Genomic DNA, 24,655 nt, shown 5'->3' on the forward strand with positions numbered 1-24,655 from the left:
GGAAATTGACGGAGGAACAAGGGGGAGAAGAAGGGCGGAAATGGTGGGGGAAAGGGAGAGAGGCAAACCACAAGAGACTCTTGAATGCTGACAAAAACTGAGGACCGATGGATGTGGGGGGGAGGGGGGATGGGCATGGAGGAGGGCACTTGTGGGGATGAGCACTGAGTGTTATGTGGAAACTAATTTGACAATAAACTATTTGTAAAAAAATAAATAAATAAATAAATAAATAAATAAATAAATAAAGTAGGTTCTCAGAAAATACCAAGAATCTCAATATTTTCCTTCTTGTTCCAGCCCAGGATATTAGAACTAATAATGGTTTATTAGTCTATGCTTTTTATGTACTCCTGTGTATCAGATGCTGTACTGAAATCTTTACATGGGTTTCTCATGTAATATTTGTAAGAACCCAATGAGAGCATACTCTTGGTATTAGGAACTAGGAGTCAAAGGAATTATGTAACTTGCCAGAGAGTGCATAGCCAGTAAATGGCAGAACTAAAGTAAAATACATAAAACATTGATGCAGAAAGTGAATACAGAACACATACATTCATCCATACAGTTACGGACATAGGGATTAACCTTAAAAATTATTTTCTGAAGCATTTAGATTACTTGTCCTTAAAAAGGGTAGGTCCTCAGTAAATGTATACTAAAGGCAGTAATTTGTAATGTGATTTTAAAAATATAACTTCTAGGAAATTTTTTGTGAGTAGGGAAAAAGACCTATCAGCAGAAAAGAGCTTTTTAAATAGAATATAATGATCTGTTATTCCTTCTACTGACTCTGAAAATGGTTTTCAGTTGTTATATTAGGACTAAATTCAAAGGGAAAGATAATTGATTAAATGTTTTTGACCCTTGTGTTTTTTCCTTCCTAGATAGCTTATTAAAGGCAGTGGTGGGATGTCATTCTCTGACTTTTTTAAAAAATCAGGATCATCAAAAAATGTAGTTGGTATTGGCATACAGATAAACATATAGACCAATGGAATAGAATTGAGAGTACAGAAGTAAACTTTTACATTTATGACCAATTGAGTTTCAAAAAGGATCCCAGCCATAGTAATGGAGAAAGAATAATCTTTTCAACAAATGATGCAGAGACAACTGAGTATCTACCTGCAAAAGAATGAAGTTGGACCCCTACCTCACACCACATATAAAAATTAACTCAAAACAAATCACAGACCATGTAAAATCTAAAACTACAAAACCCTTAGAAGAAATCATAGGAATAAATTTTTATGTACTTTAGTTAGCTGGTGATTTCTTAGATATGACATTGACAGCATAAGCAATAAAAGAAAAAATAGATAAATTGTATTTCATTTAAAAAAACCAACTTCTGAACTTTAAAGGACACAAGAAAGTGAAAAACAACCCTCAGAATGGAAGAAAAATCTTCTAAATCACTTATTCAATAAAGGACTGTATCCAGCATGTATAAAGAACTCTAACAATTTATATATATATATAAAGAACTCTCTCTATATATAGAATAACTCAAGCAACAATAAGAAGACAATTCAGTTTTAAAATGGGCAAAGGACTTAAATAAACATTTATCCAAAGAAGATATACAGATAGCCAGTAAGCACACAGAAACATGTTCAACACCATTAGGGAAATGTAAACCAAAACTAGAATGAGCTATCACTTCAAGTCCGTTAGGATGGCTAAACTAAGAAAGACAAGCAATAACAAATATTGACAAGGATGTGGGAAAATGGAACCTCTCCTACATTGCTGGGGAATTGTAAATCATGCATCCACTGTGGGATACAGTTTAGCAGTTTCTCTAAATATTAAACATATGATTATGTTAATGTTAAACCATGTGATCGAGCAGTTTCACTCCTAGATATATAACTAAGAGAAATGAAAACATATATACACACAAAAACCTATCTACAAATGTTCCTAGCAGCATTATCCATAAAAGCTCAAAAGTGGAAACAGCCCAAATGTCCACCAACTGATGAATGGATAAACAAAATGTGGTATATCCATACGATGGAATATTGTTCAACACTATAAAAGGAGTAACATGTTCCACAACATGTATGAACCTTGAAAACATTTTGCTAAGTGAAACAAGCCAGGCACAAAATGCCATGTATTGCATGATGCCATAAATATCTGCAATATGCTAATTCATAGAAACAAAGTAGATTAGTAGTTTCCGGGGCTTAAGGGGTGGGGAAATGGAGTGTGGCTGCTAATGGTTGTGAGAGCCACTGGAGGATGATAAAAATGTTTGGAAATTAGATAGTGGTATGGTTGCTTTGTGAATATACTAAACTCTGTAAGTATACTAAAAACCACTGAACTGTATACTTTAAAAGGGTGAAGTTTGTGGTAATATGGTTACTTATATTTCAATAAAGCTGTTGCTTAACCATCAAAACTATGATCAGCTATTATCTGTCTGAGGTGGTAAGTTTGTGGGATGACTTGTAGTTCCCCAAACTTTCTATTCTCATACATTTCTATAACTATCCACACACTCTACTCTTTGTGTTCAACTTCTACCCACTTTTCTGTCCCCATTCTAACCACGTTCCTGCCACGCAAATATGTTCTTCATCTTTCATGAATTGGCTCAAATCTCATCTCTACTAGGGAATCTCCCTGAATCCCTTGTTCCACTTTGAGCTGCATTTATCTGAAGATTCATCTGAACTATATTCACATCTTCACTCTAGCACAGATCATACACCATGGTAATTATCTGTTTGTGTGTCTGTCTACCTTATAGTGTGTAAGCTCCTTGGAGCATTTGTATTTGTGTTTTGAGGTATGGCATAGTGTCTGGCAAGTAGTGTATACTTAGAAATGCTTACTGAGTATGTGAGTGAGTGAGTGAGTGAGTGAGTGAGTGAGTGAATGAATGAAAGAATGAATGAATGCTTAAAGATAGAAAACTAAAGAATATCTCCCAGTTGAAACATCCTATGATGTCAGGACATTTTCTTACTGTACAAAGTGTCTTAGCGTTAAATCTTAAATACTTTGTGTGTTAAATTTATGTGGAAATCAATGCTACAATGAATAAATATTTGCCTTCTAAATGTGAGATGCTAACTCAGGCCTCAAATGTCCTAGGATAAGCTTAGCTTTTTAAGAGAAATAATTCACGCCACATGGAATACTCTTGCACGATTAACTAACTATGTTTCAGGGCCCGAAGTTGGGTTATCAATAAACCCAAGATATTTTAAAGGTTGAATCAGAGTCTATTGTGGAGGGAAGTAAAGCCTCGGTGAATAAATTTTATCCAGATTATTGTCCTTCCATAACAGTATCTCCCTGCTCGACTACTTAAGCTTACTGTGGTTTGAAACATCTGAATAAGATTCTCATATAGACAAAAGGATTAAGAATTTACAATGAGTTTTGATCTATACATCTTTTTGATGCAGCAATCCAAATACTTAATTCACTGATGGCATCCAAGAGATAAGACACCACTGTCAGTGAAAAGAAACCAACCAAAAATAATTGCCTGTATAGAGTGTGCATTATAGAAGGTGAGGAGATATAAGGGAAATATAAGGGGGTAGTAACTGCAAGCAGAAAAAATAATTCATGTAAAGATAAGAATACGTTCGGTGAATCGAAAGAAGCCAGAGTGACTGAGACATAATGAACATTAGTCAGCAATATGATAATTAATTTTGCCTGTGGTAGACAAACTTATTGGTCACAATTCTTCATTCCCTCACCCCAATTGTATTTTGAAAAGCCACCTTTGCCTTGTTCTCCCAGAGACAGCTTCTGTTTCCTTGCCCCACTGATGTTGTCTTGTAGATGTGCTCCCCCTTCATCCAGAGCCCTGGAGTGAACGTGCATGAAGTAGAGCTGCTGAAGCCAAGGTGTTAGACACAGTGTAAAAATAAGTAGTTGTTGTTTTAAGTTACTGAGTTTGGAGGTGTTTTTTTATGCAGAATAATCATAGCAATAGTTAACTGACACCATCTTCGATACTAATCTTACACATTATTAGTATACCTGTCTATTGTTCACTTTTTTATTTAAAAATTTTTTTAACATTTTTATTTATTTTTGAGAGAGACAGAGAACAAATGGGGGAGGGGCAGAGAGCTAGGGAGACGCAGAATCCGAAGCAGGCTCCAGGCTCTGAGGTGTCAGCACAGAGCCCAACTCGAGGCTCAAACTCAACAGCCATGAAATCATGACCTGAGCCAAAGTCAGATGCTTAACTAACTGAGCCACCAAGGTGCTCCTATCATTCACTTTTTTAAACATTATCTTACTGTTCATATATTCCACAGTTTCCATCATTTCTGGAAATGGCAGGTTACTTAATAAATCATAAAACAATCATGAGCCTAGCTATCTATATTGGAAAGAATAAACCTCACCTGACCAGACTCCTGATTTATCTAGCCATTTGTTTAATTGAAAGAAAGCAAAGCCCTTGGGGTTCCTGGGTGGCTCAGTCTGTTAAGCTTCCAACTTTGGCCCAGGTCATGATCTCACAGTCTGTGAGTTCGAGCCCAGCATGGGGCTCTGTGCTGACAGCTCAGAGCCTGAAGCCTGCTTCAGATTCTGTGTCTCCCTCTCTCTCTGCCCCTACCCCGCTCCTCAAAAGTAAATAAACATTAAGAAAATTTTAAATTTAAAGGGAAAAAAAAAGAAAGCAAAGGTCCTTTCTCTCTTTTCTACTTCTGTTTCCACCTCTGCACCAGGATATCTGTTTTGTTTTTTTTTTCAGTAATATAGTGTGAAATTTTTGCATTCCTGGAAAAAATATATACAACTCTAGCTTGTGGTTTATCTTTTGGCATCTCTGTGTGTTAGTGCTAGTCATTCAATAGATGGGTGATTCCTCAACAACATGAAATCCACCAAGTGAAGTGTGAAGTCACTATATAAATAAACCCAATTTATGGCTCATTTTCACAAGTTACGATTCCAAGACTAAATGTTCCAAAAGAAGTTCAAGCTTTCCTGCATGTGTATCCCAGACTTGAACCTAATAGCAATCTAAATAGCAAATTAATCTCATCGGCTGTGGTGAAAAATACCCTAGAGCTTCCTTCTCTTGACTTTAAATACTAAAAAAATTTTTTCTCAAAATATGTCATTTATTCACCAAGTAGTTATTGGGTATCAGTCCACAAAGCATGCCAAACAATACAGCGCTACAGAAAAAGGTGGGGGTGGTGACCTGCCCTAAGTAAATGTATCCCGAGAAATGACTTTCACAACGGAGACTATTGGGACCTCTCTTAATTTGAACTCCCCCCAAGGCAGACCTAAGACAAAGAGTTGGCACAGGGAACATATGTATAAGGTGATCCCAGGAGGCACAAGCAAAGTAGTGGGCAAAGTGAGACCAAATAGAGAAATGCTGAAAAGAGAAACAGAAAAAGAGGGAGGAGGAGGAAGATGAGGAGGAGGAGAAGAAAGAGAAGAGAGAAGGAGAAGGAGGTAGGCGGCAAGCAAGCCACTGTGGGGAACTGAGGCTCAGTCCTGCCAGAGATCCTCTGGAAACTGCGCGAACATACCCAAGAATCCTAAGACCAGATGGGGGGAGGCTGTGGCATTACCCATTGATTTTTATCCCCCAGTGTTTGACTGCTGCATCCAAGAGGGTTAATTCCCACACACCTCCAGCTGTGCCTACTTGCAGCAGAGAAGGCTTCCTTGGGCCAGGAAGGCCCTCAGACAGAGAGAATTAGGTAAGGTGGAAGGTTTATCAACATCGGCAACAGTTGCCTACGTCAGGCAGGCATAGGAAATATGGTGCAGCGCATCACCCATGTCTGCTACAGGAGCACAGCTGCTTATACCATCAAGTATAACAAAAGTCAGTATTTACTGAGCACTTAATCTGTACCAGGCACAATGCTATGTCTTTTACAGATACCGTATTATTTAACCCTTGCAACAATGCTGTGAAGGAGATACTATTACTATCATCCTCTATAGACAAGGAAGTTAAGAGGTTTGCTCAGGTGACAAAGCGAGTAAATGGTGGAGATTTGAATGTGAGCAGTCCAGGGGCGCCTGGGTGGCTTAGTCGGTTAAGCGTCCGACTTTCACTTAGGTCATGATCTCGCNTTTAGGTGTAGAGATCACTTAAATAAATGAATAAATAAAAACCTTTAAAAAAAAAGGAATTTTTGGGGTGCCTGGGTGGCTTAGTCGGTTGAGCGTCCGACTTTTGCTTAGGTCATGATCTTGCAGTTCGTGGGTTTGAGCCCCGCGTCGGGCTCTGTGCTGACTGCCAGCTCAGAGCCTGGAGCCTGTTTCAGCCTGTGACTCCCTCTCTCTCTGACCCTCCCCTGCTCACGCTGTCTCTCTCTCTCTCCTAAAAATAAATAAAACATTAAAAAAAATTTATGAATGTGAGCAGTCTGATTAAAGGGCTCTGGTCTAAATGACATGCACCTCACGAAGGGCAAGCCACAGGAAACAAAGACACCAGTAACTCAGAGATGGGGATAATAAGGAGGCATGTAGTACTCAGGGAAGCCTTCGTGGAAGAAGTATACCCGAGTAATACTTTAAGATTGATTAAGTAGAAAAGTGCAGGAAAAGAAATGAGCTTGTGCATGATAAGATGGGGAAAGAGGAAGGTGGAAGGGGGCCGTAACATAAACAGAGTTGTCCTTGTTAGGGATACGCATATATAACATTGCACGTAGCTCTGTTTATGTAGCAAATATGTTTCAGGCATCTGTGTCATACTTGGAATGGGAAGTACAGACGTGATCTTCTAGGAAAGAGACGTATACAGTAGATTTGCATTGTTTCCGTTTTCTAGTACTTAGGACCCTTTCTCTCGATGAAGAGGCCATTTAGTGACATTTATGTGGAATGCCATCTCTTCTTACGCCATACACACTCACACACACACTCACACATGTGCATGCTCACACCCACACTCACAAACGTGTGCACACCCACACACAAGCACACACCCTAGGCACTTGACCGAACCCTGTCCAATTAAAGCACCCATCCCTTTGGCGTCACTATGGTTTTGACATGGACTGGTGACCTAATTCAGATTTTTCTATTGACGCTAAGAGGGGAGTTGGCCTCTTATGATCAGGGATACCGAACTGGTAAGATATGGGGGTGAGACTATCATCTTACCCAGCCATGTGGAGGAAGATTAAAGCTAGGCAGAGGCAAGCATATTTGACGAGTGGACAGTGTCCTGCCAATTTTTTTTTTTTTTTTTTTAGCTCTTGAGGTCAGCCTGACAGTAAACAAGAGGTAAATTTTACCTCAGTTTTTTTTTTTTTTCCAGAAGAAACCCCTTTAATGGCACGTGGAGGAAGGAAAGGAGACTAGCTAAGTGAGCTCTTCTTAACATGGCTTCTTCTAAAACTTGACCAGCCCAAAGATGCAGTACCATAATCTATTCTTGGAATCACTCTGCAGACACCAGGAAGCATGAATCTTTTCTACTGACCTGAGTGAGTCATCACAGGCCATGAATCTTTATGCGAGTGGGATTCTGAAATAGTTGTATAGATTTCAGATGGAAATCTGAATAGGTTAGTTTTTCCTTTATTGAAAGAGCCAAATCTATTGAGTACAAAATTCTGCTAATTATAATCCTTCTTTTATAAAACTCTTTCTCTTCTCACTCATTCTCCTAATCCACTTTGGTTCATGTTCCTTGGCTCCAGATCCAGACTCTGAATGTTGGCATAGGTTGGCCAAATGTAAAATTTCTTTCCCAAGATTTAGGAGCCCAGAGAAGCTAAACATAGAAATGCAAAGTTAAAAATACTTTCAGAAAAGCATGCTTTTGAGTCCAGCAACATATCCAGTGTCCTGATATAAAATAGTTACCTTCTCAAGAGGGTACTTGGAATGAAAATAAAAAGCTAGAGAAAAGGTATGAGGTAGCAGCATAGAAGGAGGGTAAATAGAAGAGACAAGAAGAAATGGATTTTATCAAACTTTGATATGCCAATGGGCATATGCTGCAGCTGATACCTATTCAAGATAAAGGATTAAATGGGCCACTGTTTCTATCTGAGATGCTCCAGTCACTTGTAAAGCAGCTAAATTAAAGACAATTGAATCAATAAATACTTTTGAGCACGTGCAATGTGCCCAGCACTGTGTTGGGTGCTAGGAACACAATAAGGTACTAGAATCTCTTGGTCTCTTTCTCTACATGTTTTCTTCTGTATTAGCCTCCTTATCCTGGAGTAGGATTTAATATGCCTATCTTTAATTATTAAGCTCAGGAGATGAAACATGACAGTTTATCCTGTTTGGATATGATGCTCAAACCTGAAAATCAAGGAACTCTTCAGATATTCTCAAGTGTCTCTGAACCATAGTTTGAGGAGTTCTGATCTAGAGTTTTCAGAAACATTATTTCTAGGATGCTAAACAAAAATATCGGATATAAAATTCCTTGCAAGACTTATTTGTAGCCTTATGTTCACATAGTTTAGACCTTGATTTTTAATTATCAGGAGGGGAAGCTACATGGAGTTTCTGTTCCTGTCAAACATTGTGTGAATCAAGAAAAATGGGGACACCTGGGGGGCTCAGTCAGTTAAGCACGTGAGGACTCTTGATTTCAGCTCAGGTCATGATCTCACTGCTGTGGGATTAAGCCCTGCGTTAGGCTCTGCACTGAGTGTGGAGCCTGCTTGAGATTCTCTCTCTTCTCTCTGCCCCTCCCACCTCCATCTCAAAATGAATAAACATTTATTTTAAAAAGAGAAAATATATTCATAGGAGGTTTTTTTTAAATTTTTGTTTTGTTTTGTTTGAGATCTTTCCAATGATTAAATAACATATTTCTGTTTAAGACCTATTGACCCTTCTATGAATAGATTGCTGTCACTGACCTCATTAAAATATTCAAAGTCTTTCCAATCAATTCCTTCCCTACCATGCATGGAACTGCCTTTAATTTAAGATTGTAACAAACTGGGGCACCTGGGTGGCTCAGTTGGTTAACCATCCAACTCTTGATTTCTGCTCAGGTCATGATTTCATGGTTCATGAGTGCAAGTTCTGCATCAGGCTCTACAATGACAGTGTGGAGCCTGCTTGGGATTCTTTCTCTCCCTCTCTCTACCACTCCCCAACTTCTGCTCTCTCTCTCTCTCTGTCTCAAAATAAATAAAAATGTTAAAGATTCCCTCAAACTGGGGTGATTTACCAGAAACAGAAGTCAAGAAGACTGACTTGGGTAAGCAGGAAGGGTTGAGCTGACATGTGAAGAGACCACAAACATGTATGTAGACTCTAACAGGTGAGGGAAGGAAGCCATCTCTTCCCTTTTCCTGGACAGTTTGAAGGATTAAGTCTTGTGCTCAATGCTAGCTTCATCTCTGTAGGCAAGGAGAAGATGGCATTGGCTTCAAAGTTACCAAGTCATTGCCTAAGAATCCTATACCAGGAATAGTGTGGGGTGGCCCTGTGAGTCCCAACGTTAATTCCCACCAAAACCAAATATGCAGGAAAACCATTTCCCTAGAGCCAATTTTCCAAATAATGATTTTGCTGAAAGGTAGAGTTTTCTCTTCTAAAATATTTTCAATGTATTAGCTGCACTGGGGCAAGCCCTCTACCACACACACACACACACACACACACGCACACCACACTCAGCTACATTCTTACCAGCCTTCAAATTGAGGAACTGCTTCAACTTAAGATATGGTAGTGAAACAACTGGGGTAAAATCTCCTTCACAGTTTCAGGTTAATTGATTACTTGGCCAATTGATTTTTTTTTCAGCCAATTAATTTTTAACAAATGAGTTTTTCTTGCATCAGCCATTCTGAAAGATTTGCATGGCTCCTTCCTCTGCAGACATACATGGAACTGACATAGATGAGCTAAGGAAACATCCAGTCTTCTAGGGATGCATAAAGCATTTGTCAGGGAGGCAAAAGGAAGAACAACCACTGTGCAATGAGAATCCTTCTGGACAGACCAGTTGTGTTGACTGACTTCCTGTATGCTCAGCCTGTCTCCTCAACTGTAGGATAGGGATATTAATTTTAAATGGCTCATGGCTCTGGTAAAAAGTAAAGGAAATACAGCATGTAAAGCACATAGTGCAATGGCTAGCACAGAGACAGGGATCAATACCTACTAGGTGTTATTGTTAACTATTGTCAATAACAACAGGAAACAGTTCCTCAAATGACAGTTTTTCACCTCCAGGCCTGAAAAACCTCACTTTTCCAGCTCTCTAGCCACCATATTATCTTCACCCTCATCTAAATGTCACCTCTGCCAACAAGCCTTCTCTGGTCCTCTAGACTTGCTTAGAGCCCCTAACTATCCTTAGTCATAATCTCATTGCCACTTACAGAAACAGATTGCTCCGTTATCTGCCTTTTCTTACTATAAATACCCTGGGAGCAGAAACCATCTCTGTATTGCTTACTTTGATAGGCATAATCCCTAGCACAGTGCTTGGCACATGGTGGATGGATGAATGAGTGAGCGAGATGTCATCCGGGAGCATGGTTACTAAAGCCTGGTCCTGACACTAGGGCAATGCCAGCACACAGCTACAAGGTATGACTTAGACCACAGGGTCTATGAGAAAGCCTGAGAAGGTCTGGAGGGGAGGGCTCTGTTGTGCTTCTCCAGCATCCCCCAGAAGCCTGAGAGTTGGCTTCCATCTTTGACTTTTAGATCCTATGGCTCTTCCAACCTCCAAGCATGGTCTCTCTGGGCCACTGAAGAGTCTCTGGGAGCTGCAGAGTAGTAGAATGTCCACTGATCTAGAAGCAGAAAGCTAAAGTTGTGGTTCTTTTAGTGTGTGACATTGATCAAATGTCTTCACCTCTTAGAGGCCTCATTTCCTCTGGTAGAACAGCTGAGGGAGTCATCTCTTTCTACAATTCTGTGAGATTAAGAGCAGGGTCAGCTTCCAGACAAATATCTGTTCTAAGAATTCAATGAGATCTATCTTTGCTCTTAGCATCCTTTCTTCTTCCCTCCCCTCCTGCCTTTCTTCTTTATTTAACAAATACCTTTTGAGTATCTACCCTGAACCAGATACAACCTAGCATTCAGCTATAGAGAGGCAGACAAAATAAAAAGGATCCTTGCCTTTATGCTACTTACTCTAGTGGAAGAGATACAGATAAGCCAGATAACTTCAGCCATTTATATTATCAGAGCACCAAGAAAATAAAAGCAGTAAAATGGGATAATGTGATAGAGAATGATAGTGGAACACCCTCTTTAGATTAGATGACCAGGGAAGGCCTCTCGGAGATGGTCACATTTCAGCTGAGACCTGAATGAAGAGATGCAGTGGATAGCAGGCAAGATGAACTTAGTTCAGAGGCCCCTGGACTTGAGCGGAGGAAATGCTAGGAAGCGAAATAAGCAATATGGCATGCTGATGGCAAACAAGTGGGCAAGATGCGAGTGATGTGCATCCATGTGGGTTTGGTCCGTCACGGGTTTGGGTATAGCTTCAAGTGCAAGGGGAAGCACTGGAGGAGAGCTTTATGCAGGGAAGTGACATGCTCTGATTTATGTTTTTAAAAGATTTCTGGTTGCGGTGCAGAAAATGAATTCCTACATGTCATATTCCAACTGCAGCTTGAAAATGGTATGATTAATCCCCTGGTTGCTGGCAAAGCACCAGAAACATGGGTGACATTATATTTGCTGATAATAAAAGGCACTTTTTCCCATCCTGAGGTGATAAATAGGTTGAACAAACTGTTTCTAGTTAACTAAAATGAACAGTGTTGCCTTGTGCCTTCAGACATCTTTTTTTCCAAAAAGGATTTGTGTGTTTATGTTGATATTAATAACTGAAGATTTGGACATTTACAATTCCATAGCCGCTTGACAGGGCAATAGCTTTTTGGTGGTTTAAAGGAGATTGCATTTTGTTCTATATGTATAAGCAATTACTGTTTACTCATTATAATCTGGCAGATATATTGAATTTCCTGCCTGCCAGTGGTTCTGCTAGGCTCCCTATCCTGAACATTCAACAAGGCCAGCTATTATGTGCAGAATGAAATGACAGCAAGAAGCAACAGATGATCAAATAACTGCTTGATAGGTTGTTTTTTGACAAAGCAAAATAGTAACAGAACACGCCATGTTTCCCGGCCTTTGAAATCTGGTTTTTGAAAGCATTTTGGATTTTTAAAGTCAACTTTAGTAATTAGACCTACACCTTAAATTTTGAACTTTGGAAGCTCTTTGCACACCTAAGAATAGTGACAGTAGTTGCTAAATACATGCAAACTCTACCATAAACACAATGTATTCCATTATCTTAGCTAAGCCTCACAAGATTTGTCTAAGGTCACAAAGCTGGTGCTCGGTGGAGCTACTTTATCTTGCCTTCCATCTGGAGAAAAAATAGGTAGAAAAGTGGTGCTCCATTGGGTCCCATAGAAGGTATGCTGGGGCTATGGGTATATTGGAAGTCACATCTCATTGAATGGAGTAGTATTCGAATATTCTGCACATTGTCCCCAGATATAAGAGTAGATGAGGTAAATAATGGGTAGGGTGAAGAACTGTCAATAGTTTTATCTATATTGAACAAAATGTAGAGCCATGAAATAGCCTGAACAAAAACTTTAGAACCCAGCTGTTATTTCCACTTAGAGCACTAGGTCATTAAAATCATGATTAATAAATCTTAACCCTTTTGGAGTTAGGAGACCTATTAAGAATCTGATAAAGTTAGGAAACATGACCCAAATAAATGATTTTTTATGATTATGAAGCTATCTGAAGTTCATGCATAGACATCCTAAGTGCCCTTCAATCAGCCCCTCATTTTAAACTTGAGAACACGGAGACCCAGAGAACTGTCTTACTTAAGATCACACACACACACACACACACACACACACACACACACACAAATGGTGCACAGATAAGCCCTAAAATCTGTTTTCTCACTTTTAATAGTTCTCAGATTTTATTCTGCAGGCTCTAGACTCTGGGAGCTCTTCCATTTGAAGTGACTGGCTCTCATCCTAGACATTTCCCCTTCTGCTCTTAGGGTATTCATAGATCTTTTGCCTTATGAAATTTTGATGATATTAAATGATAATTACTGTTCTTAATTTTAATTTTTGTTTTGAATGTCCTTAGCTGGCTAAATAAAAAATTGATAGCTCCCTCTGGTACCAAATTTCTCCTAGGAGTTGTACTGATCCAAAAACTCTAAAAAGCTGGGAATCACTACTCTTGTTCACATGACTTTCTATCTCCTCTCATCTCCCACCTGAAACAGGTGCAAACCAGATAGGAGTTGAATCTGATGCTTAACAGAAGTGAGGGGGCTTTACAGGGCTGGATTCCCTCTGCATATTCATATTGCACATATTGTAAAGGGAAAAAAAGAGGGAAGAAGAGTCTAGGTTGAAAGAGATCAGAGGGATATAACAACCAAATGCAATGTACTAACTTCTCTGGGTCCTGATTCAAAGAAATCAACTATAAACCATGAGACCATAAACAAAATTTGAACACTGGGCAGATAATTGATCATATAAAGAAATTAACTATTTTTTTTTTACTTTTTAAAAAATATTTATTTTTGAGAGAAAGAGACAGTGTGAGTAGAGGATGGGCAGAGAGAGAGAGAGACACAGAATCTGAAGCAGGCTCCATGGTCTGAGCTGTCATTACAGAGCCTGATGCGGGCCCAAACCCATGAACAATGAGATCATGACCTGAGCCAAAGTCCAACGCTTAACCGACCAAGCCGCTCAGGCACCCAAGAATTAACTATATTTTAAGGTTTCAATTTAATAGTGTTGTGGTTATATTTTTAATAATTTTGACCTTTTAAAAATATATACTGAATATTTACAGGCGAAATTATATGATATCTGGTATTCATTTCCAAATGATTCATTGGTGGGAGAGAGGTGATGGTGGGAGGCACCAGGTGGTAGTTGAGATGCAAAAAGTTTGGCCATGAGTTGGTGATGGTTTATCGTGGGGAACAGAAACATGGAAGTGATGGTATGATAGTCTTCACTTTATGTAGATTTGATATTTTCTATAATAAAAACTTTATTTTTATTTTTTATAATGTTTATTTGTTTATTTGATACAGAGAGAGCATGAACACAAGTAGGGGAGTGACAGAGAGAGAGGAAGACAGAGATTAGGCAACGTTTAGAATCCTACACTGTCACGGGTATCTGGGTGGCTCAGTCGCTTAAATGTTCAACTTCAGCTCAGGTCCAGATCTCATGCTTCGGGAGTTCAAGCCCTGTGTCTGGCTCTTCACTGACAACTCAGAGCCTGTAGCCTGCTTCAGATTCTGTGTCTCCATCTCTCTCTGAACCTACCCCAGTTCACGCTCTGTCTATCTCTCTCAAAAATAAGTAAACATGTTTTTAAAAGTTTATAGAATCCTAAACTGTCAGCTCAGAGCCTCACACAGGGCTTGAACTGACAAACCATGAGATATTGACCTGAGCTGAAACCAAGAGTCAGAAGCTTACCTGAGTGAGCCACCCAGGCACCCCAAGAAAAGCCTTTTTAAAAGAGAAAAACAGTTAAGCAAATAGGACAACCTCAGTACACTCTTCATGGGAGTGCAGGTTCTTACAACCTTTCAGCACAGGCTTTTGACAATACCTACCAAAGAACCTAGAAATAATCCACCATATCCCTTGTGATGGTTAATTTTATGTGTAACTGGGCTAGATATAGTGGTCTGGTCTTTGACCAAACACTAGGCTAGATGTTGCTAGAAAGGCATTTTTTTAAAGATGTGATTGACATTTACAATCGGTTGACTTTAGGTAAAGTGGTCTTCTCCAGGGTGTGACTGACTCCATCCAATTAGTTGAAGGTTTGATAAGCAAAGACTGAGGTTTCCTGTAAAAAAACAGTATTCTATCTTCAGACTGCAATGCAGAAACTCTGGTTTTCTTGGCTTTGGACTCAAGACTGTAACATCAACTCTTGCCTGAATCCTTTGCCTACCAGCTTGCCCTATGCATTTCATACTTGCCAGGACCCACAATGTATGAGCCAATCCTTTAAAATGAATTCCTTATATTCCTTAAAATACATATCTTTATTAGTTCCATTTCTCTAGAGAACCTTAACAAATCTACTCATTTACCCAGAACTTCTACTTGTATAAATGTATCCAAAGAAAGTTATCATACAAATATAGAAAAAAAAAACCATGTTCAAGGCATTGTTTTAACAGAGAAAGATTGGAAACAAGCAAAATGTCCACCAGTGGGGTAGCATTTAAAAAATTATTGTGAAACTGCAAAACATAACTCTACAGAAAGTTCTGGCCCTGTAATTCATCTATCCAATGCTCATATAATATGACTGTTAAAAATAAGGTAGATCTTCCTTTAAAGAAAAGCCATGTATTAGCCATGCTATTAAGTAATAAACAGCAGGTTAAAAACTCTGTTTAATTTTCATTAGTGTAAATTGTTAATATTGAGGATAGAATTATGAAGGAACTTATATTTTCCTACTATTAACATTTCTATATTGACTGAATATTTTAAGTAGCATATTTTGACAGAATTAATGAATCAAATCAATCTGACCTAAATTTAAACAAAAAGTAAGACCAGACAGGTTCCGGCTGCCCTCTCCCATGCTACCTGTGTGTGTTTATTAATGTTATAATTATCTTTTGGTCAAATCCTTTACATTGTTTATTCATAAAGAATTTCTATATCAACCAAAGAAAATGGACAGCGAGACAGTTATGTGGACATTTAAGTTTAAAAAAGAAAACTGTGGAACTATTTTTGTTTCATAATTCACTTGAGTACAGTACCACAGTTCAAGAAAGGCAAACAAGATAGGAAAAAAGGATTTTCTCTGTAATATACAGATAATGACTTCATTATCTATTTTAATTTGACAATGTAGAGGCAGTCTGAGTCCTCTATGACTCAAATTCTATTTGAAGAAACTAAAATTAATAAATCATAGCTTCATGAGAATGGCAGTACCTCTTTGCAAGCCATTATAATGGGTTTAATAGAATTTCCTTCTCTTAGTTCTCTTAGTTCTGTGTAGAGGACATACTGTGACCTCTAACAGTCCATTTCTTGTTAATCACCTTGTAGTCTTTCTATTTTAAAATGTTTGTATAAACACAAACTTGTGGGGAGGGGGATGAAATTTGAAAAGATCCTTCTTAGCATAATACATTTCCAATAAATTGGATAAGTATCTTTCTGGCATGTGGACATGAAAGCCACAAGCTGCGGGGGGTAGGGAGGGGGACAGTCACTTTCTAGCCATGTCCTCATGGGTGCAAGCAAAAGAAATTGTGTAGAAAAGAGTTTTGTTTGCAGTAACCTTGATTGCATTTTCCAGTGTCTAGCTCAGTTCCCTCTGTTCAGTATGTATTATTACTGTCCTTCAAAAAAATTATCTTCTCTAATGGTAAAGTGGAGAGCACAGAAAGAAATGGAAAGTTCCTCATATGAAGACAATAAACCTTAATACATTTAATACATCATCACATCAAGGAGAAATGCCCTTATTGTGTTGAAGAGCAGAAGTACAGCATTTTGTCTTTCACTTTGTTTTTGTCTTTTAAGAAAACATTTTTAGTGAATATATGCTGTTGTTGCAAGAGATGGGGCTGATTTTGATTCAACTAAAGTTAGGACAAAAATGTCTAGAAAATGATTCTGGCTGCCTACAAATGCCATTTACCTGAAAATAAGGAAGCTGGAGATCTCTTAGGTCTAGCAGACATGAGTGCAGGTCCACTGACCTTCCTAGGAACAAACAGCATCATTAGAATCCCTGAGGCACTCCTAAGATGTTTGTGAACTGGATTGTGTTATATTTCTGCCTGCTTTGATGTCTGATAGATAATGATCCTTTTAGTCACCAGAGGCATCTTGCATATACTGATACTTCCGGTCAGTAAGTCATGCATCTCAGACAAACTCCATCCCTTCTCCTTTATAGGCTGAAAACATCGAACTTCAACTTTAGGCTGAAGTTTCCAACTTCAGCAACCTAAGTCCAAGTACTGAAGCATTCTCACAGTTCTCACTGCAGATGACATATTTCCCAAGACCGTTCTGAGTCCCCACCTTGTTCCCACCTTCTCTGCCCTTTCCACCCCAAATAGATCTTATACCTACAACCTTTGAAGTCATTCTCCCCAGATTTTGACCATAGCATAAAAATATGCCTCAAAACGAGCTGGTGGCATCAAGGAAAACTGTGCACTAACCAATATGCAAATCCTTAGAACCAGTTTGAAATCACCCATGAGCCAGGGGAGCAGTGGAACAAAAGGCTACAGGCTCCATACATTCACCCCATGAGCACTCTTCTGGTGAAAAACAACTGACAGTGGCAAAAGGGAAAGCCGGCCACAGAAAGGCAATCAGAAAATCCAGCAATTGTGCAAGAAGTCAGTAGATATGTGATAGATAAAGAAAAATTAATAGCACTTTTTTTTTTTCATGTAAGAGCTCAAGAGTAAGAGCTTTGAGGTCAGATTGTCTCTGTTTTAAGGCTCTTACTACAACAAGTCACTTAACCTCTCTTCCCCTCACTTTCCTCGCCACTAAAATAAGGGAAATAGGACCCACTTCATCAAGTTTGAAGGTCCAAGTGAGATACAATATGAAAGCATTTGGCACAGTGCCTGGCCTAGTAATAAATGTCATTGGCCATTGGCATCAAATAGTAGCAGTAGTAGTAGTAGTAGAATTGCTATCGTTATCCAATATAGCATTGCCACATGCCCGGCTTCAGGTACAGTAAGAAAACCAAGGGACATGGTAGATAGAGGGACTTGTCCTTTTCAACCTCCTAGAAAATCTCCACTCCCATGCTTCACAACTCATCGCTTAGCTTCTCCAATGACTGGCCCATGGGGCTCAAACCATCCCTCTTGAATGATTGAAGGACTTGAGCATAATGGAGAATTCAGTAGTGTGGAAAACTTAGAGATGGAATTTGCATCATAAGTGTAAAAAAAACAAAAAACAAAAAACGTCAGCACTGGTTTCCAAGTTTGCTTCTTCTCTTTGCCAACTGGGTGATCTTCATGATTCTTTCAAGATGACGGAGCTCCAACTTCCTCATCTATAGAATGGAGAAGTTTCCTGGAGAGAAAAAAAATGAGATCTAGTGTGTGAACATGTTGCTAAACTCCCAGGATTTTGTGGTGATTTATGCTGTGAATCATATAGGCTAAGCAAGTAGTGGTGTGTGTGAGTGTATACATGCACACACAAATGCATTTATTAGGCATACACATATGGCTAGTGAAAGAAAAGTCCATCTAAAGCCAGACAGATGCCAATATTTTATATTGGAAAGAGAGAAAAAGATGGAACAAGAGGATTAAAGTCTTTATCAACTGATAAAAGGATTGAAACAGGGTTCTGTAGAAAATGATCAAGTAAAGAAAAATGTGCTTAGCACCACAATTTGCCAGTTGCCCTCTGATTTTCTCTTGGCCACTTTAATTCCAGTGATGAGAAATTCAGTGACAGCAGTTTGCTCCCCAACACCCTTAACGCTTCCCACGTTTGCTCCTGGGGGATTCCCACCACTGGGACATGTCATTACTGTCTTTCCCTGAGCCACCCCCAGATACGTCATTAGGGGCTTTAGTCCTGTTGTCTTCTGCAGCAGCTGAAAGATATTGTCAATAATTTCAAAAGTCTTATTACCAGATGCCCCTAATGGTACGGTGCTGCATACACATGATTCTGTGTCTTCCTGTACTGATACCTCCTTTTGTGTAAAGAACCACAGGTCCTACAATGATCACAATTTCAGTGCATGATGCATTCAAGTTCGTTTGCTCTCTGCTTGCTTTGGAAGCAAATGTTAGAATAACCCAGACCAAAATTTGGAAAATGGAAAGCCTTTTTAAATTAAATGTTTATTAATTTTTGAGAGAATAAGAGAGAGACAGAGCATGAGTGAGGGAGGGGCAGAAAGAGGGAGACACAGAACTGGAAACAGGCTCCAGGCTCTGCGCTCTCAGCAGCACAGAGCCCAACACGTGGCTCGAACTCAACAAACTGCAAAATCATGACCTGAGCCAAAGTCAGATGCTTAACCTACTGACCATCTAGGCACCACAGAAAATGGGAAGCTTTTGATGACTTCCTATTGATTGGTCTGCAGGGATTCAACTCTGTCATTGCTGGGTAACTTGTACAATGCTGGATTCACACATATCAAGGAGGAAGAACAATGAATATTGGATTAGGATCCTATTCAGTATAAGTTATCTAGATGCCTACCATTAGATTAGATGGTTTAGTCTTTTTTTTTTTTGAGAGAGAGAGGGAGAGAGAGAGCGCGCGCATGTACACACGAGCACCCTCGTGTGAGAAGGGGAGGGGCAGAGAGGAGAGAGAGAATACCAAGCTGTTAGCACAGAGCCCTACACGGAGCTCAGTCCCACGACACTGTGATCATGACCAGAGCCAAAATCGAGAGTTGGGCACTCAACCCACTGAGTCCCCTAGGCACTCTGAGATGGCTTGGTCATTTTTATAGACATTCAGCTGGAAATCTAAGGATGCTGTAGCTTCTGAGAAAGAGTGGCAGAAATGTACAGTAGTTACTAATGTAGTCTCCACATAATCGGCTTGCATTTGAGCCTCGTCCCTCCCCTCAACTAGCTACACGGCCTCAGGCAAGCTCACTGCACACTCAAAGCCTCAGTTTCCTCATCTGTGCATAATGGTCATAGTAAGAAAGGTGTTATGAGCATTAGTTGAGAATCATGTTGGTAAAGAAGCTAGCACAATGTCTGGAGGCTGAAAAATGTCAGTGGTTGCTATTATAATTATATTTTCATTAATAAAGCAATGCCAACTTGCTTAATATCTTTCCAGGTCCCACAAACAGAACTAAAAGCTGTGGGTGCCTAGCAGCCCCTTTAGTGTAATTGAAGCAGCAGGGAGATGTTTACGTGTTATTTATGCGTTGGTAAAAATTTTTTTTTTAATCTACTCTAACATGGATGCTTTTCTTTGGTAGACACAATGCAGTAAAACCCAATGAAATTCAGTTACCCCCTGGCTGAGGTCAAGCCCGAAGGGAATTATACATTTGAAGTCAACACAAGTGAATTTGGTCCCTTTTGCAGGCTCAGCAATTGCTCCCTGACAAGTTCATCACAAGATCAGAGGTGGTCCCATTGGCTTCCAGACTCTGCCAACTGACACACTCTATCTGTACTGAACAGTTTTTCCCTTGTTTAGATTCTACATGAACGATATTTGCTTCCAAAATTATTACAGCTGTTAAACACTTGCTGACTATGAACTCTCTTCTTCCAAAATAAAACATACATATTTATGCATATATATCTATCTGATGCTTAAAAGAACCTCTCTGTTATATGTGTTTAGTAATATATACCATCATATAACACTAAAAATGTTCAGTCATATGAATTATTATGATCAGACTATTTTGAGCTGACATGCTCGTTCTTATTTTATAAATGATCCCTACTCCTGCAGATGGGGCATTAGCTTAGAATGCATTTCCATTTCCCCTCTTTCCCTTGATTTCACCCCAGTGTGACTGGTGGGCCAAATACCAAGCTATAAATCACTGGTGTTAATAAGCACAACAGATTTGTTAGTGATTTCTGTGTGCCTGTGCCTCGTATAGATAACCACAATTAACATTTACTGTAAATCAACGTAATAAGTTAACAATAGGGGAAATGATATTCAGCTGATTGCATAGGAAAGAAATCCAACACCCAGTTCTTTTATTCTCCTGCTGCCTGCTGCCCCCACTGCACCCCAACATTGCAGACCCAGTCTGTGCATGTCAGCTGAGGGAAATGGCATACTAGAAGCATCGCCAGTCTTGGCATCCGGAAAACAAGTGCGCAGACCTCTAAATAGTTTGCAGCAGGTGACATCGCCCTACCTGCTATTTTTGTTTTACATGTAGCTCATTATAGCAAAGTCTTTCCAATGTCTGACTTCAGATAAAGACCCAAATCTATAACCTGGCCCACAATACCCCCACGGTGAGGGCCCCTGAGGACGTCTCCATCTCATCTGAAACCACTCGTTTCCTTTTCCTGCCATGTTCCAGTCTTCCAAGATATCTCATCTTTTCCCATGTGCTATGTTTCTGGCCTATGCAGGATCTCAGTGCATGTTCTTTGTTACCTGTATTTTAACAGCTTTATGGAGATATAATTCATATACTATACAATTCATTCACGTAAAATGTACAACTTGATGGTTTTAAGTATATTTACAGAGTTGTGCATCCATCACCACAGTGAATTCTAGAACATTTTTATTACCCAGGAAAGAAATCCTGTATCATGTAGCCATCATCCTGGATTCTCCCATCATCTCCTCAGCCCTAGCCAAATAGCAGCCTCTTCTTTGTTTCCATAGATTGGCCTTTTCTGAACGTTTCATACAATGTGTGGTCCTTTGTGACTGGATTCTGACACCTAGCAGAATGCTTTCACGATTCACCTGTGTTGTAGTGTGTATCAGCACTCCATCCCTTATCAATAGATAATACTCCATTGCATCAATATACCACATTTTATTTATCCATTCATCAATTGATAGACATTTGTGTTGGTTTCAGTTTTTGGCTATTATGCATAGTGCTGCTGTGAACATTCTTGTACAAGTTTTTGTGCAGACAAATGTTACCATTTCTCCTGGGTATGTATCTAGAAGTGGAATTGCTGGATCATATGCTAACTCTATGTTTAACCATTTGAAAAGCTTCCAGACTGTTTTTCCAAAGTGGCTGCACCATTTTACATCTCCACCAGCAATATATGAAAGTTCCAATTCTGTCTAATTAGAATTTGCTATTCCAATCTTATCTTGTTATTCTTACCCAATCTTGCCAACACTTGCTATTCCAGTCTTCTCGTTTTTTTTTTTTTTATTATAGCCACCCTGGTGGATGTATAGCCATATTTCATTGTGTTTTCATTCTTAACTTTCTATATGGATAATTTCTATCCATTTTTCAAGCTGCAGCTTAAAAGTCACTTCCGTAGGGACTCTTATTTTGACCACCCCACTGCAGGCTAGCCTCGGACTCCTCTTAGGAAACCTATCTTTTCTCTGTCAACTTGAAGTTCAACACAGGCAGGGGCCATCCTACATTCCTCACTCGACCCCAGGATCTAGCCATCGTGTGAACTAGTAGCTACTTGCCAAAAATTTGTTGAATAATGACATATTAGAAAATAATGAGGAAAAGGTGTACATTACCTGAAAATCTCCTATATGTGCATAATTGGCATCATTACCTTTTAAATCTATTTCATTTTTCAGCATTCCCACAGACCAAACTACTGAGAAAATATTTTAATATCTCTGGCAAGAGGAGGAAAGGAACTCCAATATGTGACCATGATGAATGCTTCTCTTTCCCTGAATTGTACTGTAAAGCAGAACACCTTTCTGGTTGAAGAAAAACAGGAGGAGCCTCAGTAAATAGAAGCAGGATCAAGTACACTGTGTAAATAGCTCTTTCTTAAGTCAGGCAATAAATAGAAAAGACAAGGTTTCTGAGAAATAAGGAGCTGGGGTACGGGACTTCCCTGCATTAGCTGTCAACAGAGCTACATCCCTAGAGATTCTGGTTCACCAGGTCTAGCACAAGGCCCTGGAATGTATGTTTGTAGCAAGGCCTCTAGCGATTGCAATACTAGTGGCCCATGAGCTTCAAGCTCCCAACGCAGGCACAGATTTAAATGCCTGCCCAATTTGCTAGCCATGTGGCTTAGAATAAATAACTTAGTCTAAGCCCATTTCTCATTCTGTAAAGGGGAGGGGGCAATAAAGTGCCTATGTCATAGGGTTGCCATTGGGCATTCAGTTAAATAATGAGCATAAAACACAGTATCTGACACATAAGAAATCTTCCAGTGTTAGTTTGCTATTGTCATTACTATTTTATCATTTTATTAGTATCTAAAGTATAAGAGAATGGACACAACAAATCTGTTTTAAAGGCATCACGTTTTGCTTCATCAGAAAAAATGCTTTCTAAGCCTAAATTGGGAAATTACCAGGTTCATTGATGGTTTTATCATTATTGTTACTTGCGTAGATCATTTTCCAAGTGGTACTTTGTTGATATCATTGCTATGGCTATTTCCAAGTGCCTCCCTAACACTCAAAGAATAATTTAGTCATTTCCTATGAAGCATAATTTTGGCTCCCATTGTAAATTATAGTTTACTATCTAGTTCACAACATGAGCTACTGTACTGGAGATAACATGTTTCCCCAAGGTGTCGTTTACTAAGCAGAATGTATTACCCCCCAAACCTTATTTTTCTCTATTAGGTAATGTATTGAGCCTGAAACCTTTCATGATAGAACTTAGTCTCTAAAATTGAAGTTCTAAAAGCTCAATCAAATTAGTATTGATCTGTCATTTTACAGAATCAAGAATGTTCATTCATTTATCCAAGTCGTATATACTGAAAGCCTAACAAGTGTCAGGCATTCAGGATACACAAAGAAGAAAATCAAAATTCCATCACCATGGAAAGGGCAGTGAAGACCAAAAAAAAAAAAAAAAAAAACCTCAAGTAATTAAATACATCACCATGACAATGTAGCTAGTGATGAGTGCTATGAATGATCTTAACCAAGGCAATGGGATAGAAAATGTCTATGGGAAAGGAGCTATCTTAGCTTAATGGTCAAGAAAAGGCTCTCCCAGAAGATGACTTTTGAGCAGACACAGGAATACCAAGAGGGAGTCAGCCATGGAAAGAGTCAGGGGACAGAGTGAGGAAAAGGGAACAGTCAATGAAATGACCACAAGCCAGGACTGTGCCATTAGGACCTGATGTAAGACCTGGTGGGTCATGTTAAGGAGTTAGGGTTTGAGTCCAAGCACAATGAGAAAGCACTGGGGAATCTGAGCGGGAGGATGTCATATAATGTAATTTATCATCATTTCGGGTTCCCTCTCCCTCCCCTCTTCCCCTCTGTCTTGAGTGACTACCCATTGGGAAACCTAGTGGAATGAGGTTTACCTGCAACATTTCTTCCATTATGAAGTACCTTCCAAACTGAGGTAACCTCAATTTCTTTAATGAACTTCTCATAAAAGCATGCCTTAAAACTAGCCAATCACCCCTGCTTTGCTTTAGAACATGTAGACACCCGGCCCCGCACTTGGTCTCCATCGCATTGTAAAGAGTCTCCTTCATCTGGTGCTTTAGGTTACACCAGGTGACGTTTGAGGTGCCCACCTGCGAAGGGAAGGAGCGGCAGAAGCTGGCACTGACTGGTGACTCCTCATCTTCCGCTGAGTTCTTCGTCACGGTCGCTGTCTTCGCCTTCCTCTACTCCCTGGCTGCCACCGTCGTTTACATTTTCTTCCAGAACAAGTACCGAGAGAACAACCGGGGCCCGCTCATTGTAAGTGGCTTATTTCTTGATAGAACTCTTTCTTTCCCACGGCTTGAAGGGCTCTGGAGTTACGCAACCCTCCAGGTGGGTAGTTTTTTTTTTTTTTAAATCACATTCATTTTCATCCACATCTCTTGGATCTGAAACAGAAGCCTGATGTGGGCCATTCCTTTGTGCCCCTGAATTGGAGAAGTAGCACGGAACTTACTCCAAACCTCTGAAATAAATAGTTG

General features: G+C 39.4%; 1 protein-coding gene across 2 annotated transcripts in view; it reads left to right on the forward strand.

The window, feature by feature from the left end:
- SYNPR (synaptoporin) overlaps window positions 1-24,655 on the forward strand; it is a 312,054-nt gene that overhangs the window by 241,040 nt on the left and 46,359 nt on the right. For both annotated transcript variants that reach the window (XM_039217091.1, XM_039217092.1), the window contains exon 4: window positions 24,233-24,431. In XM_039217091.1, the coding sequence (XP_039073022.1) occupies window positions 24,233-24,431 (199 nt within the window). The remainder of the gene's footprint in view (window positions 1-24,232; window positions 24,432-24,655) is intronic.

This window comes from Hyaena hyaena, unplaced genomic scaffold, assembly GCF_003009895.1.
Source record: "Hyaena hyaena isolate Hyena2069 unplaced genomic scaffold, ASM300989v1 scaffold_665, whole genome shotgun sequence".
In the NCBI taxonomy this organism is placed as follows: domain Eukaryota; kingdom Metazoa; phylum Chordata; class Mammalia; order Carnivora; family Hyaenidae; genus Hyaena; species Hyaena hyaena.